The 20,563-nt window shown below is 50.5% G+C and overlaps 1 protein-coding gene across 4 annotated transcripts in view; it reads right to left on the bottom strand.

The window, feature by feature from the left end:
* The window catches only part of arhgef10 (Rho guanine nucleotide exchange factor (GEF) 10), an 83,967-nt gene that overhangs the window by 48,631 nt on the left and 14,773 nt on the right, over positions 1 to 20,563 (bottom strand). For 3 of the 4 annotated variants that reach the window (XM_076979156.1, XM_076979155.1, XM_076979154.1), the window contains exons 3-9: positions 17,034 to 17,450; positions 16,605 to 16,904; positions 6,624 to 6,657; positions 6,454 to 6,542; positions 4,801 to 4,857; positions 3,138 to 3,316; positions 338 to 451 (exon numbers count right to left, since the gene is read on the bottom strand). In XM_076979156.1, the coding sequence (XP_076835271.1) occupies positions 338 to 451; positions 3,138 to 3,316; positions 4,801 to 4,857; positions 6,454 to 6,542; positions 6,624 to 6,657; positions 16,605 to 16,904; positions 17,034 to 17,450 (1,190 nt within the window). The remainder of the gene's footprint in view (positions 1 to 337; positions 452 to 3,137; positions 3,317 to 4,800; positions 4,858 to 6,453; positions 6,543 to 6,623; positions 6,658 to 16,604; positions 16,905 to 17,033; positions 17,451 to 20,563) is intronic. The other variant, XM_076979157.1, reaches the window with a different exon arrangement.

Below are 20,563 nucleotides of genomic sequence, written 5' to 3'. Positions count from 1 at the left end.
AACGAAATACCCCACACAGCTGGAGCAGTCAGCAAGAGATATTGGCAATATTAAAATGACATGCAAAGTGGCATGGAACAAACCATGAGAGGGCCCGAGGGAGGGGTGTACGCCCACCACACACACACACACACACACACACACACACACACACAGACCCTACCCCTAGCATGTCTGCCTGGACAGTACACGTTAACGGTCAAGCTGAGATGTGAAGGGAGGTGACCCACCACCATTAGGACATTAAAGAGACACACACAGACAGGTGGATGGACAGACAGGCGGGTGGACAGACAGGTGGGTGGACAGACAGGTGAGTGAGTTCTGCCCCATTTACCTTTTTCTCATGTTTGTGTCTGAGCTGCTGTAGCTCTACTGTGCCCACTGCGTTAGCCATTAGCTCCCTCACCATCCTCTCATAGTGACCTTTCACACGCAGCACCTGAGATAGCTACACACAGGAGTGACAGTTACCTCACCACACACACACACACACACACACACACACACACACACACACACACACACACACACACACACACACACTCACACACTCACACACACCATCCTCTCATAGTGACCTTTCACACGCAGCACCTGAGATAGCTACACACAGGAGTGACAGTTACCTCACCACACACACACACACACCATCCTCTCATAGTGACCTTTCACACGCAGCACCTGAGATAGCTACACACAGGAGTGACAGTTACCTCACCACACACACACACACACACACACACACACACACACACACACACACACACACACACACACACACTCACACACACACACACCATCCTCTCATAGTGACCTTTCACACGCAGCACCTGAGATAGCTACACACAGGAGTGACAGTTACCTCACCACACACACACACACTCACACACACCATCCTCTCATAGTGACCTTTCACACGCAGCACCTGAGATAGCTACACACAGGAGTGACAGTTACCTCACCACACACACACACACACACACACACACACCATCCTCTCATAGTGACCTTTCACACGCAGCACCTGAGATAGCTACACACAGGAGTGACAGTTACCTCACCACACACACACACACACACACACACACACACACACCATCCTCTCATAGTGACCTTTCACACGCAGCACCTGAGATAGCTACACACAGGAGTGACAGTTACCTCATCACACACACACACACACACACACACACACACACACACACACACACACACACACACACACACCATCCTCTCATAGTGACCTTTCACATGCAGCACCTGAGACAGCTACACACAGGAGTGACAGTTACCTCACCACACACACACACACACACACACACACACACACACACACACACCATCCTCTCATAGTGACCTTTCACACGCAGCACCTGAGACAGCTACACACAGGAGTGACAGTTACCTCACCACACACACACACACACACACACACACACACACACACACACACACACACACACACACACACACACACACACACACACCATCCTCTCATAGTGACCTTTCAAACGTACACACTCACACACCCTGAGCATGATCCAAACGGAAGAGCTTCAGTTAACCACTGTAAGTGCAGCATGTCCCCACAGTGGCAGGACAGATGCTGATCTGGGGTCAGTTTTCCAGCTCCATGTGACTTCATAACTCCTCCAGCACCCAACAGAACTGCTAGAAACTGCTGGAAAACTAGTACAGTATTTTCTCATTCCCGTGTTGCCATAGAAACAAGTTAAAATGGAAGGAAGTGGGGGAGGTGAGAGTGAGGGGCGGGGCAGGATGAGTGTGGGCGGAGCCTGTCTGCTAGACTGAACACAGCGACGCTGAGTCTCCAGTGAGGAGTCACTACACTTCAGAGACAAACAGGCTTGGTGAGAGGGCCCGCGTGTGAGTGTAGTGGCCCGCGCGTGAGAGTGTAGTGGCCCGCGCCCGAGTGCAGCGGCCCGCGTCCGAGTGTAGCGGCCCGCGCGCGAGTGTCGTGGCCCGCGCGCGAGTGTAGTGGCCCGCGTGCGAGTGTAGTGGCCCGCGTCCGAGTGTAGTGGCCCGTGCGCGAGTGTCATGGCCCGCGTGTGAGTGTAGTGGCCCGCGTGCGAGTGTCATGGCCCGCGTGTGAGTGTAGTGGCCCGCGCGCGAGTGTAGTGGCCCGTGTGCGAGTGTAGTGGCCCGCGCGCGAGTGTAGTGGCCCGCGCGCGAGTGTCGTGGCCCGCGTGCGAGTGTCGTGGTCCCGTGTGCGAGTGTAGTGGCCCGCGTGCGAGTGTCGTGGCCCGCGCGCGAGTGTAGTGGCCCGCGTGTGAGTGTAGTGGCCCGCGTGCGAGTGTAGTGGCCCGCGCGTGAGTGTCGTGGCATACGTGTGAGGGTCGTGGCGTGCGTGTGTGTGTCGTGGCTTGGTGTGTGTGTGTGTGTGTGTGTGTGTGTGTGTGTGTGGCTCGTGGCGTACGTGTGAGGGTCGTGGCGTGTGTATGTGTGTGTGTGTGTGTGTGAGGGTTGTGGCGTACGTGTGAGGATCGTGGCGTGTGTGTGTGTCGCGGCGTGGTGTGTGTCGTGCCGTACGTGTGAGGGTCGTGGCGTACATGTGTCGTGTGTGTGTTGTGGCATACGTGTGTGTGTGTCGTGGCATACGTGTGTGAGTGTCGTGGCGTACGTGTGAGTGTCGTGGCGTACGTGTGTGTGTGTGTCGTGGCGTGGTGTGTGTGTGTGTGTCGTAGCGTACGTGTGTGTGTCGTCTCTGTGTGTGTGTGTCGTGGCGTACGTGTGTGAGTGTCATGGCGTACGTGTGTGAGTGTCGTGTCGTACGTGTGTGTGTGTGTCGTGGCGTGGTGTGTGTGTGTGTGTCGTGGCATACGTGTGTGTGTGTCGTGGCGTACGTGTGTGAGTGTCGTGGCGTACGTGTGAGTGTCGTGGCGTACGTGTGTGTGTGTCGTGGCGTACGTGTGAGTGTCGTGGCGTACGTGTGTGTGTGTCGTGGCGTACGTGTGAGTGTCGTGGCGTACGTGTGTGTGTGTCGTGGCATGGTGTGTGTGTCGTGGCGTATGTGTGTTTCGTGGCGTACGTGTGTGAGTGTCGTGGCGTACGTGTGTGTGTGTCGTGGCATGGTGTGTGTGTGTGTGTGTGTGTGTGTGTCGTGGTGTACGTACGTGCGTCTTCCTGCTCGTTGTGCGCACAAAAGCGCTCGGAAGGCCATTGTGCAAGTGGCTGTTGTCATGGTCACTGGTCTCGTCGTAACTCTCAAACTCACTGGAGCTCCAGCCGTTATCCAGAGAACTGCTCCCCTCCTCACCACACTCCACATCATCATACAGCATCTCATCTATATCTGGAGGACACACACACACACACACACACACACACACACACACACACACACACACACACACACACACACACACACACACACACACTCTACGTCATCATACAGCATCTCATCTATATCTGGAGGACACACACACACACACACCCTCCACATCATCATACAGCATCTCATCTATATCTGGAGGACACACACACACACACACACACACACACACACACACACACACACACACACACACACACACACACACACACACACACACACACACACACACACACACACACACACCCTCCACATCATCATACAGCATCTCATCTATATCTGGAGGACACACACACACACACACACACACACACACACACACACTCTACGTCATCATACAGCATCTCATCTATATCTGGAGGACACACACACACACACACCCTCCACATCATCATACAGCATCTCATCTATATCTGGAGGACACACACACACACACACACACACACACACACCCTCCACATCATCATACAGCATCTCATCTATATCTGGAGGACACACACACACACACACACACACACACACACACTCTACGTCATCATACAGCATCTCATCTATATCTGGAGGACACACACACACACACACACACACACACTCTACGTCATCATACAGCATCTCATCTATATCTGGAGGACACACACACACACACACACACTCCACATCATCATACAGCATCTCATCTATATCTGGAGGACACACACACACACACACACACACACTCTACGTCATCATACAGCATCTCATCTATATCTGGAGGACACACACACACACACTCTACGTCATCATACAGCATCTCATCTATATCTGGAGGACACACACACTCCACATCATCATACAGCATCTCATCTAGATCTGGAGGACACACACACACACACACATCATCACCACACACACCATCATCAAACACACATACACCATCACCAAACACGCACACACAAACACCATCACCACACCCACACACGCACACACACACACCATCACCAAACACACACACACACACACACACATACACACACACACACAATCACCAAACACACACACAATCACCAAACACACACACACACACACACCCACCCACACATCCCAAACACACTTTCTGTGTTTTTTGTTTGGGGCAAAATTAAAGCACTTCATCATACAGTCATACTGGAGCTGCTGACTGGACAAATTTCACCACTTTCACCTGTGAGTCGATCAATTCAGTAGTTAACAGCTTGAGCAGAGAGTGATGTTTGTAAAGGACCTGCTGTAGCTTTAAATAAAACCAGACCTAACAAAACCAGGCAGTAGCAATGCTTAATAAATACAGTCTTGTTCTGTGTCATCTAGAATACACATAAAGAGGAAGCAGAAGTGACTTGAGAGAGAGGGAGGGAGAGAGGGAGAGAGAGAGGGAGAGAGAGAGGGAGGGAGAGAGGGAGAGACTGAACTAGGAAGGCGACACTGACCTGGAGTAGAGTCCGTGTCTTCTCTAGGAACATCATCATAAATAACTTCATCTGGACCTGAAATACAGTCACACACACACTAAAACATCCCATGTCAGCCATTGTGTGTGAATAAAACAGACCGGAGCAGATGAGTCTGAAGAGAAGTTCTGTACGAACACCACTTCCTCTGTAGCAGGGGAAGGAAGTGAGTCTGGGAATGAAAAAAATAACTAGGAATAGCAGGTCAGAAGCGTGCTGAGGGTGTACACACACCCCACTGAGGGCTCACACACGCCCCACTGAGGGCTCACACACGCCCCACTGAGGGCTCACACACGCCCCACTGAGGGCTCACACACGCCCCACTGAGGGCTCACACACGCCCCACTGAGGGCTCACACACGCCCCACTGAGGGCTCACACACGCCCCACTGAGGGCTCACACACGCCCCACTGAGGGCTCACACACGCCCCACTGAGGGCTCACACACGCCCCACTGAGGGCTCACACACACCCCACTGAGGGCTCACACACACCCCACTGAGGGCTCACACACGCCCCACTGAGGGCTCACACACGCCCCACTGAGGGCTCACACACACCCCACTGAGGGCTCACACACGCCCCACTGAGGGCTCACACACGCCCCACTGAGGGCTCACACACGCCCCACTGAGGGCTCACACACGCCCCACTGAGGGCTCACACACACCCCACTGAGGGCTCACACACACCCCACTGAGGGCTCACACACGCCCCACTGAGGGCTCACACACGCCCCACTGAGGGCTCACACACGCCCCACTGAGGGCTCACACACGCCCCACTGAGGGCTCACACACGCCCCACTGAGGGCTCACAAACGCCCCACTGAGGGCTCACACACGCCCCACTGAGGGCTCACACACGCCCCACTGAGGGCTCACACACGCCCCACTGAGGGCTCACACACGCCCCACTGAGGGCTCACACACGCCCCACTGAGGGCTCACACACCCCCCACTGAGGGCTCACACACGCCCCACTGAGGGCTCACACACGCCCCACTGAGGGCTCACACACGCCCCACTGAGGGCTCACACACGCCCCACTGAGGGCTCACACACGCCCCACTGAGGGCTCACACACGCCCCACTGAGGGCTCACACACACCCCACTGAGGGCTCACACACACCCCACTGAGGGCTCACACACGCCCCACTGAGGGCTCACACACGCCCCACTGAGGGCTCACACACGCCCCACTGAGGGCTCACACACGCCCCACTGAGGGCTCACACACGCCCCACTGAGGGCTCACACACCCCCCACTGAGGGCTCACACACGCCCCACTGAGGGCTCACACACGCCCCACTGAGGGCTCACACACGCCCCACTGAGGGCTCACACACGCCCCACTGAGGGCTCACACACGCCCCACTGAGGGCTCACACACCCCCTGCAGATCTGATCCCCTGTACAGGGACGTGATGGCTGACTGGGCTGGAGACAGTGTGTGTGTGTCGTCCTGCACCTGCTCTTCTACAGCCTGGACCTTCTGATGCTCCTCGTGGTGCTCTAACTGGGATCCTCCTGAGTCAGTGCTGGTGTACTGGTGTACTGGAGGGACCTCAACTGTGGTGGAGAAGCTCCACTTCTCCATCCACCCCCAGTGACAACAGGAACTCACCCTCCATCCAGGACACGTTGGCTGGGTCCGAGACCCACTTAGCCAGGGCATCTTCCTCCTTCACAGCTGGGTGACCCTCACCGAACACACTGCAGCACCAAACAATGAGAACCAAAACACTAAGAACTGGGCTAAAAACACTGTAGGAACATATCAAACTCACAACTCACCTGTCTGAGCCTCCGCCCACTCCAACCACACTCACTGCAGAAGACAAAGATCAAAACATTCAAATTCAATACAAAAAAACTAACTGTTGTATTTTCATTGGTAAAAACTATTTCACAAGATGAAAGTGTGAAATGACATCTTAATTTTTAAAATGGGAAATAAAACACTTTTATGTCGACCCAATATCAGTACATCCTTACATGTACGTCGACCACCAGGGGGCGACGTTACACTTGAAATGAGATGTGGTGGACAGACTGCAGTGAGGAATATTTACGGTTCACTCTGTACAGCAGACCTGAACATTCCTTGCATTAGGTCCACTAAAGGTCCACACCTAGGACCACACTAACACACTAACACACTGGAGAAGAACCACACCTAGGACCACACTAACACACTGGTGAAGAACCTTACCTAGGACCACACTAACACACTGGAGAAGAACCTCACCTAGGACCACACTAACACACTAGAGAAGAACCTCACCTAGGACCACACTAACACACTAGAGAAGAACCTCACCTAGGACTACACTAACACACTAACACACTGGAGAAGAACCTCACCTAGGACCACACTAACACACTGGAGAAGAACCATGCTTAGGACCACACTAACACACTAACACACTGGAGAAGAACCACACCTAGGACCACACTAACACACTGGAGAAGAACCTCACCTAGGACCACACTAACACACTAGAGAAGAACCTCACCTAGGACCACACTAACACACTAACACACTGGAGAAGAACCACACCTAGGACCACACTAACACACTAGAGAAGAACCTCACCTAGGACCACACTAACACCCTGGAGAAGAACCTCATCTAGGACCACGCTAACACACTAACACACTAGAGAAGAACCTTACCTAGGACCACACTAACACACTGGAGAAGAACCACACCTAGGACCACACTAACACACTAGAGAAGAACCTCACCTAGGACCACACTAACACACTAACACACTGGAGAAGAACCACACCTAGGACCACACTAACACACTGGTGAAGAACCTCACCTAAGACCACACTAACACACTAGAGAAGAACCTCACCTAGGACCACACTAACACCCTGGAGAAGAACCTCATCTAGGACCACGCTAACACACTAACACACTAGAGAAGAACCTCACCTAGGACCACACTAACACACTGGAGAAGAACCACACCTAGGACCACACTAACACAATGGAGAAGAACCTCACCTAGGACCACACTAACACACTAACACACTGGAGAAGAACCACACCTAGGACCACACTAACACACTGGTGAAGAACCTCACCTAGGACCACACTAACACACTGGTGAAGAACCACACCTAGGACCACACTAACACACTAACACACTGGAGAAGAACCATGCTTAGGACCACACTAACACACTGGAGAAGAACCTCACCTAGGACCACACTAACACACCAACACACTGGAGAAGAACCACAACTAGGACCACACTAACACACTAACACACTGGTGAAGAACCTCACCTAGGACCACACTAACACACTGGAGAAGAACCTCACGTAGGACCACACTAACACACTAACACACTGGAGAAGAACCTCACCTAGGACCACACTAACACACTAACACATTGGTGAAGAACCTCACCTAGGACCACACTAACACACTAGAGAAGAACCTCACCTAGGACCACACTAACACACTGGAGAAGAACCTCACCTAGGACCACACTAACACACTGGAGAAGAACCATACCTAGGGCCACACTAACACACTGGAGAAGAACCATGCTTAGGACCACACTAACACACTAACACACTGAAGAAGAACCACACCTAGGACCACACTAACACACTGGTGAAGTACCTCACCTAGGACCACACTAACACACTGGTGAAGAACCTCACCTAGGACCACACTAACACACTGGAGAAGAACCACACCTAGGACCACACTAACAAACTAACACACTGGTGAAGAACCTCACCTAGGACCACACTAACACACTGGAGAAGAACCTCACCTAGGACCACACTAACACACTGGAGAAGAACCTCACCTAGGACCACACCAACACACTGGTGAAGAACCAAACCTAGGACCACACTAACACACTGGAGAAGAACCTCACCTAGGACCACACTAACACACTAGAGAAGAACCTCACCTAGGACCACACTAACACACTGGAGAAGAACCACACCTAGGACCACACTAACACACTGGTGAAGAACCTCACCTAAGACCACACTAACACACTAGAGAAGAACCTCACCTAGGACCACACTAACACCCTGGAGAAGAACCTCATCTAGGACCACGCTAACACACTAACACACTAGAGAAGAACCTTACCTAGGACCACACTAACACACTGGAGAAGAACCACACCTAGGACCACACTAACACACTGGTGAAAAACCTCACCTAGGACCACACTAACACACTAGAGAAGAACCTCACCTAGGACCACACTAACACACTAACACACTGGAGAAGAACCACACCTAGGACCACACTAACACACTGGTGAAGAACCTCACCTAGGACCACACTAACACACTGGTGAAGAACCACACCTAGGACCACACTAACACACTGGAGAAGAACCATGCTTAGGACCACACTAACACACTGGAGAAGAACCACACCTAGGACCACACTAACACACTAACACACTGGTGAAGAACCACACCTAGGACCACACTAACACACTGGAGAAGAACCTCACCTAGGACCACACTAACACACTAGAGAAGAACCTCACCTAGGACCACACTAACACACTAACACACTAGAGAAGAACCTCACCTAGGACCACACTAACACACTGGAGAAGAACCACACCTAGGACCACACTAACACACTGCAGAAGAACCACACCTAGGACCACACTAACACACTGGAGAAGAACCTCACCTAGGACCACACTAACACACTGGTGAAGAACCACACCTAGGACCACACTAACACACTGGAGAAGAACCATGCTTAGGACCACACTAACACACTGGAGAAGAACCACACATAGGACCACACTAACACACTAACACACTGGTGAAGAACCACACCTAGGACCACACTAACACACTGGAGAAGAACCTCACCTAGGACCACACTAACACACTAGAGAAGAACCTCACCTAGGACCACACTAACACACTGGAGAAGAAACACACCTAGGACCACACTAACACACTGGAGAAGAAACACACCTAAGACCACACTAACACACTAGAGAAGAACCTCACCTAGGACCACACTAACACCCTGGAGAAGAACCTCATCTAGGACCACGCTAACACACTAACACACTAGAGAAGAACCTCACCTAGGACCACACTAACACACTGGAGAAGAACCACACCTAGGACCACACTAACACACTGGAGAAGAACCTCACCTAGGACCACACTAACACACTAACACACTGGAGAAGAACCACACCTAGGACCACACTAACACACTGGTGAAGAACCTCACCTAGAACCACACTAACACACTGGTGAAGAACCTCACCTAGGACCACACTAACACACTAACACACTGGAGAAGAACCATGCTTAGGACCATACTAACACACTGGAGAAGAACCTCACCTAGGACCACACTAACACACCAACACACTGGAGAAGAACCACACCTAGGACCACACTAACACACTAACACACTGGTGAAGAACCTCACCTAGGACCACACTAACACACTGGAGAAGAACCTCACGTAGGACCACACTAACACACTGGTGAAGAACCTCACCTAGGACCACACTAACACACTAGAGAAGAACCTCACTTAGGACCACACTAACACACTAACACACTGGAGAAGAACCTCACCTAGGACCACACTAACACACTAACACACTGGAGAAGAACCACACCTAGGACCACACTAACACACTGGAGAAGAACCATGCTTAGGACCACACTAACACACTAACACACTGGAGAAGAACCACACCTAGGACCACACTAACACACTGGTGAAGAACCTCACCTAGGACCACACTAACACACTGGTGAAGAACCTCACCTAGGACCACACTAACACACTGGAGAAGAACCACACCTAGGACCACACTAACAAACTAACACACTGGTGAAGAACCTCACCTAGGACCACACTAACACACTGGAGAAGAACCTCACGTAGGACCACACTAACACACTAACACACTGGAGAAGAACCACACCTAGGACCACACCAACACACTGGTGAAGAACCTCACCTAGGACCACACTAACACACTGGAGAAGAACCACACCTAGGACCACACTAACACACTAACACACTGGAGAAGAACCATGCTTAGGACCACACTAACACACTGGAGAAGAACCTCACCTAGGACCACACTAACACACCAACACACTGGAGAAGAACCACAACTAGGACCACACTAACACACTAACACACTGGTGAAGAACCTCACCTAGGACCACACTAACACACTGGTGAAGAACCTCACCTAGGACCACACTAACACACTAACACACTAGAGAAGAACCTCACCTAGGACCACACTAACACACTAACACACTGGTGAAGAACCTCACCTAGGACCACACTAACACACTAACACACTGGAGAAGAACCACACCTAGGACCACACTAACACACTGGAGAAGAACCATGCTTAGGACCACACTAACACACTAACACACTGGAGAAGAACCATACCTAGGACCACACTAACACACTGGTGAAGAACCTCACCTAGGACCACACTAACACACTAACACACTGGTGAAGAACCTCACCTAGGACCACACTAACACACTGGAGAAGAACCACACCTAGGACCACACTAACAAACTAACACACTGGTGAAGAACCTCACCTAGGACCACACTAACACACTGGAGAAGAACCTCACCTAGGACCACACTAACACACTGGAGAAGAACCTCACCTAGGACCACACTAACACACTAGAGAAGAACCTCACCTAGAACCACACTAATACACTAGAGAAGAACCACACCTAGGACCACACTAACACACTGGTGAAGAACCTCACCTAGGACCACACTAACACACTAGAGAAGAACCTCACCTAGGACCACACTAACACACTAACACACTGGAGACGAACCTCACCTAGGACCACACGAACACACTGGTGAAGAACCTCACCTAGGACCACACCTAGGACCACACTAACACACTGGTGAAGAACCACACCTAGGACCACACTAACACACTGGTGAAGAACCTCACCTAGGACCACACGAACACACTAGAGAAGAACCTCACCTAGGACCACACTAACACACTGGAGAAGAACCTCACCTAGGACCACACTAACACACCAACACACTGGAGAAGAACCACACCTAGGACCACACTAACACACTAACACACTGGTGAAGAACCTCACCTAGGACCACACTAACACACTGGAGAAGAACCTCACGTAGGACCACACTAACACACTGGTGAAGAACCTCACCTAGGACCACACTAACACACTAGAGAAGAACCTCACCTAGGACCACACTAACACACTAACACACTGGAGAAGAACCACACCTAGGACCACACTAACACACTGGTGAAGAACCACACCTAGGACCACACTAACACACTAGAGAAGAACCTCACCTAGGACCACACTAACACACTGGAGAAGAACCTCACCTAGGACCACACTAACACACTAACACACTGGTGAAGAACCTCACCTAGGACCACACTAACACACTGGAGAAGAACCTCACGTAGGACTATACTAACACACTGATGAAGAACCTCACCTAGGACCACACTAACACAGTAACACACTGGAGAAGAACCACACCTAGGACCACACTAACACACTGGTGAAGAACCTCACCTAGGACCACACTAACACACTGGAGAGGAACCATGCTTAGGACCACACTAACACACTGGAGAAGAACCTCACCTAGGACCACACTAACACACTGGAGAAGAACCACACCTAGGACCACACTAACAAACTAACACACTGGTGAAGAACCTCACCTAGGACCACACTAACACACTGGTGAAGAACCTCACCTAGGACCACACTAACACACTGGAGAAGAACCACACCTAGGACCACACTAACACACTGGAGAAGAACCACACCTAGGACCACACTAACACACTAACACACTGGAGAAGAACCATGCTTAGGACCACACTAACACACTGGAGAAGAACCTCACCTAGGACCACACTAACACACCAACACACTGGAGAAGAACCACACCTAGGACCACACTAACACACTAACACACTGGTGAAGAACCTCACCTAGGACCACACTAACACACTGGTGAAGAACCTCACCTAGGACCACACTAACACACTAACACACTAGAGAAGAACCTCACCTAGGACCACACTAACACACTAACACACTGGTGAAGAACCTCACCTAGGACCACACTAACACACTAACACACTGGAGAAGAACCACACCTAGGACCACACTAACACACTGGAGAAGAACCATGCTTAGGACCACACTAACACACTAACACACTGGAGAAGAACCACACCTAGGACCACACTAACACACTGGTGAAGAACCTCACCTAGGACCACACTAACACACTAACACACTGGTGAAGAACCTCACCTAGGACCACACTAACACACTGGAGAAGAACCACACCTAGGACCACACTAACAAACTAACACACTGGAGAAGAACCACACCTAGGACCACACTAACACACTGGTGAAGAACCACACCTAGGACCACACTAACACACTAGAGAAGAACCTCACCTAGGACCACACTAACACACTAACACACTGGAGAAGAACCACACCTAGGACCACACTAACACACTGGTGAAGAACCACACCTAGGACCACACTAACACACTAGAGAAGAACCTCACCTAGGACCACACTAACACACTGGAGAAGAACCTCACCTAGGACCACACTAACACACTAACACACTGGTGAAGAACCTCACCTAGGACCACACTAACACACTGGAGAAGAACCTCACGTAGGACCATACTAACACACTGATGAAGAACCTCACCTAGGACCACACTAACACAGTAACACACTGGAGAAGAACCACACCTAGGACCACACTAACACACTGGTGAAGAACCTCACCTAGGACCACACTAACACACTGGAGAGGAACCATGCTTAGGACCACACTAACACACTGGAGAAGAACCTCACCTAGGACCACACTAACACACTGGAGAAGAACCACACCTAGGACCACACTAACAAACTAACACACTGGTGAAGAACCTCACCTAGGACCACACTAACACACTGGTGAAGAACCTCACCTAGGACCACACTAACACACTGGAGAAGAACCACACCTAGGACCACACTAACACACTGGAGAAGAACCACACCTAGGACCACACTAACACACTAACACACTGGAGAAGAACCATGCTTAGGACCACACTAACACACTGGAGAAGAACCTCACCTAGGACCACACTAACACACCAACACACTGGAGAAGAACCACACCTAGGACCACACTAACACACTAACACACTGGTGAAGAACCTCACCTAGGACCACACTAACACACTGGTGAAGAACCTCACCTAGGACCACACTAACACACTAACACACTAGAGAAGAACCTCACCTAGGACCACACTAACACACTAACACACTGGTGAAGAACCTCACCTAGGACCACACTAACACACTAACACACTGGAGAAGAACCACACCTAGGACCACACTAACACACTGGTGAAGAACCTCACCTAGGACCACACTAACACACTAACACACTGGTGAAGAACCTCACCTAGGACCACACTAACACACTGGAGAAGAACCACACCTAGGACCACACTAACAAACTAACACACTGGTGAAGAACCTCACCTAGGACCACACTAACACACTGGAGAAGAACCTCACCTAGGACCACACTAACACACTGGAGAAGAACCTCACCTAGGACCACACTAACACACTAGAGAAGACCCTCACCTAGAACCACACTAATACACTAGAGAAGAACCACACCTAGGACCACACTAACACACTGGTGAAGAACCTCACCTAGGACCACACTAACACACTAGAGAAGAACCTCACCTAGGACCACACGAACACACTGGTGAAGAACCTCACCTAGGACCACACCTAGGACCACACTAACACACTGGTGAAGAACCACACCTAGGACCACACTAACACACTGGTGAAGAACCTCACCTAGGACCACACGAACACACTAGAGAAGAACCTCACCTAGGACCACACTAACACACTGGAGAAGAACCTCACCTAGGACCACACTAACACACCAACACACTGGAGAAGAACCACACCTAGGACCACACTAACACACTAACACACTGGTGAAGAACCTCACCTAGGACCACACTAACACACTGGAGAAGAACCTCACGTAGGACCACACTAACACACTGGTGAAGAACCTCACCTAGGACCACACTAACACACTAGAGAAGAACCTCACCTAGGACCACACTAACACACTAACACACTGGAGAAGAACCACACCTAGGACCACACTAACACACTGGTGAAGAACCACACCTAGGACCACACTAACACACTAGAGAAGAACCTCACCTAGGACCACACTAACACACTGGAGAAGAACCTCACCTAGGACCACACTAACACACTAACACACTGGTGAAGAACCTCACCTAGGACCACACTAACACACTGGAGAAGAACCTCACGTAGGACCATACTAACACACTGATGAAGAACCTCACCTAGGACCACACTAACACAGTAACACACTGGAGAAGAACCTCACCTAGGACCACACTAACACACTAGAGAAGAACCTCACCTAGGACCACACTAACACACTGGAGAAGAACCTCACCTAGGACCACACTAACACACTAACACACTGGTGAAGAACCTCACCTAGGACCACACTAACACACTGGAGAAGAACCTCACGTAGGACCACACTAACACACTGGTGAAGAACCTCACCTAGGACCACACTAACACACTGGAGAGGAACCATGCTTAGGACCACACTAACACACTGGAGAAGAACCTCACCTAGGACCACACTAACACACTGGAGAAGAACCACACCTAGGACCACACTAACAAACTAACACACTGGTGAAGAACCTCACCTAGGACCACACTAACACACTGGTGAAGAACCTCACCTAGGACCACACTAACACACTGGAGAAGAACCACACCTAGGACCACACTAACACACTGGAGAAGAACCTCACCTAGGACCACACTAACACACTAGAGAAGAACCTCACCTAGGACCACACTAACACACTAGAGAAGAGCCTCACCTAGGACCACACTAACACACTGGAGAAGAGCCTCACCTAGGACCACACTAACACACTGGTGAAGAACCACACCTAGGACCACACTAACACACTGGAGAAGAACCTCACCTAGGACCACACTAACACACTAGAGAAGAACCTCACCTAGGACCACACTAACACACTAACACACTGGTGAAGAACCTCACCTAGGACCACACTAACACACTGGAGAAGAACCTCACCTAGGACCACACTAACACACTGAAGAAGAACCACACCTAGGACCACACTAACACACAGGTGAAGAACCATGCTTAGGAACACACTAACACACTGACACAGTAACACACTGACACGCTAACATACTGACACACTAATACACTGACACATTAACACACAAATACACTGACACACTAACAAACTGACACACTGGTGAAACAGGAGAGCGTCAGCCAGGGTCCTTATGGTAAAATCTTCAGAAGGTCACAGAACAAAAAAGAGGAAGGTGATAAGAGAGAGAGAGAGAGAGAGAGAGAGAGAGAGAGAGAGAGAGAGAGAGAGAGAGAGAGAGAGAGAGAAACACACAGTGAGAAGTAAATAGATATGCAAATCGAGTTTGCAAGGACAACGCTGGCAGTAACCCTAATCTCCAAAATACCAAAACACCACAACTACAAACCCCAAAGCAGGAGAGGGAACGGGGGGGAGGGAGAAGCGTTTGTTCTTTACCGTCCTCGTCCACAGAGAGGTGGCGCAGGATTACGGGCGTGCTGTACGTGGGCGTGATGATGGGCACGCTGGAGGGCGTGGCATAGCCGCAGGGGACGGGCACCGAGTAGCCCGACGGGACGCTGGGGCTGCTGGGTACTTCCTGGAACTCCCCCTCATTCCCATTGGATGGCGAAGGGGAAAGAGGCGGGCTCTGCTGACACACCTGCTGCTGGATGGGGGCGATGTCAATCACGGAGTACGGACTGACTTTAGGCTGGGAGGGAGTTGTGCCAGACGCCACACTCAAGGAGCTGCACCCTAGTAGCCCAAATCAAGCACTAATTAGACCGGGTCACTCCTCACGCAGGAGGAGTTTAAACAGCTTCTGTTTCACAGAAAGAAACACTATAAATCGTTCACCCTGAGACCCTAGGATGGTCGTCCTACCTGCTTGAGCTGATGGAATGGTGAAGTCCTCTGGAGGTGGAGGCAGGTGAGGAACCAGGCCTGGAGCAACATCTGACCAGCCCAGAGTCAGGGCCTCTTCAGGGGGTGGAGGTAAATCCCCATCAGGGGCATCAGGCGTGGATGAGGGGGCTTTTGGGGCGGGGCAGTTGGGAGGTGGGCGTGGCAGATCGGCCTCTGCGTCCTCTGAGCTCAGTGAGCGTGGGTCACGTCTGCTCTCTGGAGCGTCTATATCTGACAGGGAGGGCCAGGGAGCACCTAGAGGAGCTGATGCTGCTGCCCCCTGCTGGTGGGGAGGACCACAGTCCTGTGTGGGAGGGTCCGGCAGAGGGCGGTCTGCCTCCGGGGCTTCATCAGCGCTGTCATCAAACTCAAAGCACAAACCTTCCTCTTCATCATCTAAAAGACAGGGAGGGAGTGGAGCAAGTTAGGTCCGCCCACACGTTCTGATTGGTTGAAAAACACTGTAGCTGTAGGTCTGGCCACACTGATTGGCTGAAGAATAATACAACTGTGTATAACTTAGATTTATTGCCCCATACATCTGGCTATAATCCTTCTGTTTTTAAATACGTTCCCAGGTAAGGAGGATCTGCCCAAGCTCAGGGGGGGTGGCCCTGCAGGGGGGGGGGGGGGGGGGGGTGTGGTGTGTGTCTGCCCCTGTGTTTCAAACAGATCCTGTATCTGGAACATTCAATGCTTCTCAGCCGTACTAAAGAAGAGAACTGTATATATGATCCACCTGCACGGGCCTGTTATTATTATTATAGAGTAAGTATGCTTCTAACACAGGCATTCTTCAGCTCTTTGACAGTAACACGTAACAACTCCAAATGTGAAGAGTGTAGGACAGAATGGCAGGAATGTGTGTGTGTGTGTGTGTGTGTGTGTGTGTGTGTGTGTGTGTGTGTGTGTGTGTGTGTGTGTCAGTCACCCCCCTCCCTGCTGGGCTGTAGCTATTTCTGACACCACTTCTACCACAGTGGTACTTTGGACATGTGAACCGCCCTTCTAAAGGAAACGACAGGATTGGACACGTCTGTAATTTGCAGGGTGGACCCAGCACATGTGGGTGGTGTTCATCTCTCCTCCACCTACATTAGCTGCAGCTGCTTTGGACAACACAGCCAATAAGAAGCCCCGGGGTAAGAGGAGAGAGAGAGACAGGCTCTGTGCATCCACAGGAAATGGCCCTTTTCAAACAGTCCACCACACGCCTCCCAGGCTCAATACAGCTGCCAGACATCTGCACTGCCTTTCATTCACACAGCTGAACACTTTAACACGTGCATTTAACCCGCCAGGAGAGACATTATCTTTCACTGCCTTTGTGTACAAGAAATGACAAACGATGTACAGTTAGGTTGAGCTTCAGTGAACAGTTCAGCGCTGCCCAGGAAAGCAGCTTGAAACAAACCCAGATCACCCGGAGGACATGCAGACATGAGGTATGCAGAGAGAGGAAACAGAATCAGGCATACAGGAAATGGAGTGGTAACAGGAACAGGGACGAGTTTCCCCAAAGCCCTCTGCTATTGGGAAAGTTCAAATCATAGCTAGAAACAACATGGATGACCACGTCTGGTGTGTGACTTGCTCTTAGTCTGTGACTAATAATGTCAATTATGCAGGAAATATGTCTTTACTATTTTCTGATGCTGCTTGTAAATACATTGTTGGTGGGTTTTGCATCACTGAAGAGTGTGAGAGCAGCTTCAGGTTGAAGTGAACATCACAAATCCTCAGAGTCTGGATGTCAGCAGGGCTGTGGTTATTCTCCAGAGGAGTCTGTGATCCTGACTGGGCCTATAATGGGGGCGGAGCTCCTTTAATCCTGGTGTTGTCCAGCACTGTAAGGGCATGGTGCACTATCACCACACGCACCAGCAGGCAGGTACCACGGCTGGACTAAGAAGAATCATCTTCTTTTGTTGAAGGAATGAGTGACAGTTTGGACAGAGTAGATGAGAACATGATGAGAGGGAGGAGAGGAAGCAGTGGAAGAGAGAGAGGTGTGTTTATATTAGGTGTGTTTATATTAGGTGTGTTTATATTATATAGGGGCAGTCATGGCCTGGCGGTTAGGGAACTGGTCTTGTGACCGGAGGGTTGTGGGTTCGATTCCCAGACAGGCCATGACTGAGGTACCCTTGAGCAAGGCACCTAACTCCAACTGCTCCCCGGGCGCCGGGCTAGGGCTGCCCACCGCTCTGGGCACGTGTGATCCACAGCCCCCTAGTTAATCACTAGTGTGTGTGTGTTTGTGTGTTCTGACTGCACAGATGGGTTAAAAGCGGAGGACAAATTTCGATTGGGGTGTAAAAATCACAATTGACAAAATATGGCACAATTTAATTTAATTTAATTAGGTGTGTTTATATAGGTGTGTTTATATTAGGTGTGTTTATATTAGGTGTGTTTATATTAAGTGTGTTTATATTAAGTGTGTTTATATTAAGTGGGTTTATATTAGGTGTGTTTATCTTATGTGGGTTTATATTAGGTTAGGGTTATCTTGTGTGGGTTTTTTAGGTGGTGGAAAATTTGGATGGAAAATGCTAATCCATTATGAGGACACAGCTGAAGGATCATCCAGGTGTGAAACAGCCCACCAGCAAACTGCAATAAACCAGTATATAAACCAGTGCACCCGCATAAACAACCCATCCCACAACAGCCTGAGAACACCTGGAGGAGTCAGGGTCAAAGGTCATGGTTGGCCATGGTTATAGCAGCAGTAGAGATTTGAAAGGATGTTCTTAGGACTAAGGGCATGCCTCACTCCCTCACACACACACACACACACACACACACACACACACACACACACACACACAGCACCAAGTGTGTGTTAAACAAAGGTCTGAGTTTAAATATTCATTAAAGGAAAGTGCATCAGTTGTCACATGCACCACTGCACCACAGTTCATCTAGCACAGAGGCTTCAGTAGAACAGTTAATAGAGCACAGAGGCTTCAGTAGAATAGTTAATGGAGCACAGAGGTTTCAGTAGAACAGTTAATGGAGCACAGAGGTTTCAGTAGAACAGTTAATTGAGCACAGAGGTTTCAGTAGAACAGTTAATAGAGCACAGAGGCTTCAGTAGAATAGTTAATGGAGCACAGAGGTTTCAGTAGAACAGTTAATGGAGCACAGAGGTTTCAGTAGAACAGTTAATGGAGCACAGAGGTTTCAGTAGAACAGTTAATGGAGCACAGAGGTTTCATTAGAACAGTTAATCAAGCACAGAGGTTTCAGTGAGCAGTCCGGTCCTGAGTCACCTCCAGCTTGTCCACATTTGTGCTGTGTTCTACTTCCTAGCACAGCTGAGACAGGCCCTCAGTACTCTACAGAGTTACAGAACAGAAAGCTGAAGTGTGTTTACAGCTGGAACAAAGCCCAGTCATTGTCCATGAGGTTTGTGTTGACACCCCCTCCCCACATTGGATGAGAGAGCAGAGAGTGTGCAGTCTTCACACAGTTATGATGTGACCGCGGGTATGGAGACCCAA

This window comes from Brachyhypopomus gauderio, chromosome 17 (assembly GCF_052324685.1).
Source record: "Brachyhypopomus gauderio isolate BG-103 chromosome 17, BGAUD_0.2, whole genome shotgun sequence".
NCBI classification, from domain to species: Eukaryota; Metazoa; Chordata; class Actinopteri; order Gymnotiformes; family Hypopomidae; genus Brachyhypopomus; species Brachyhypopomus gauderio.
This window is presented reverse-complemented; position numbering and strand designations above follow the sequence as displayed.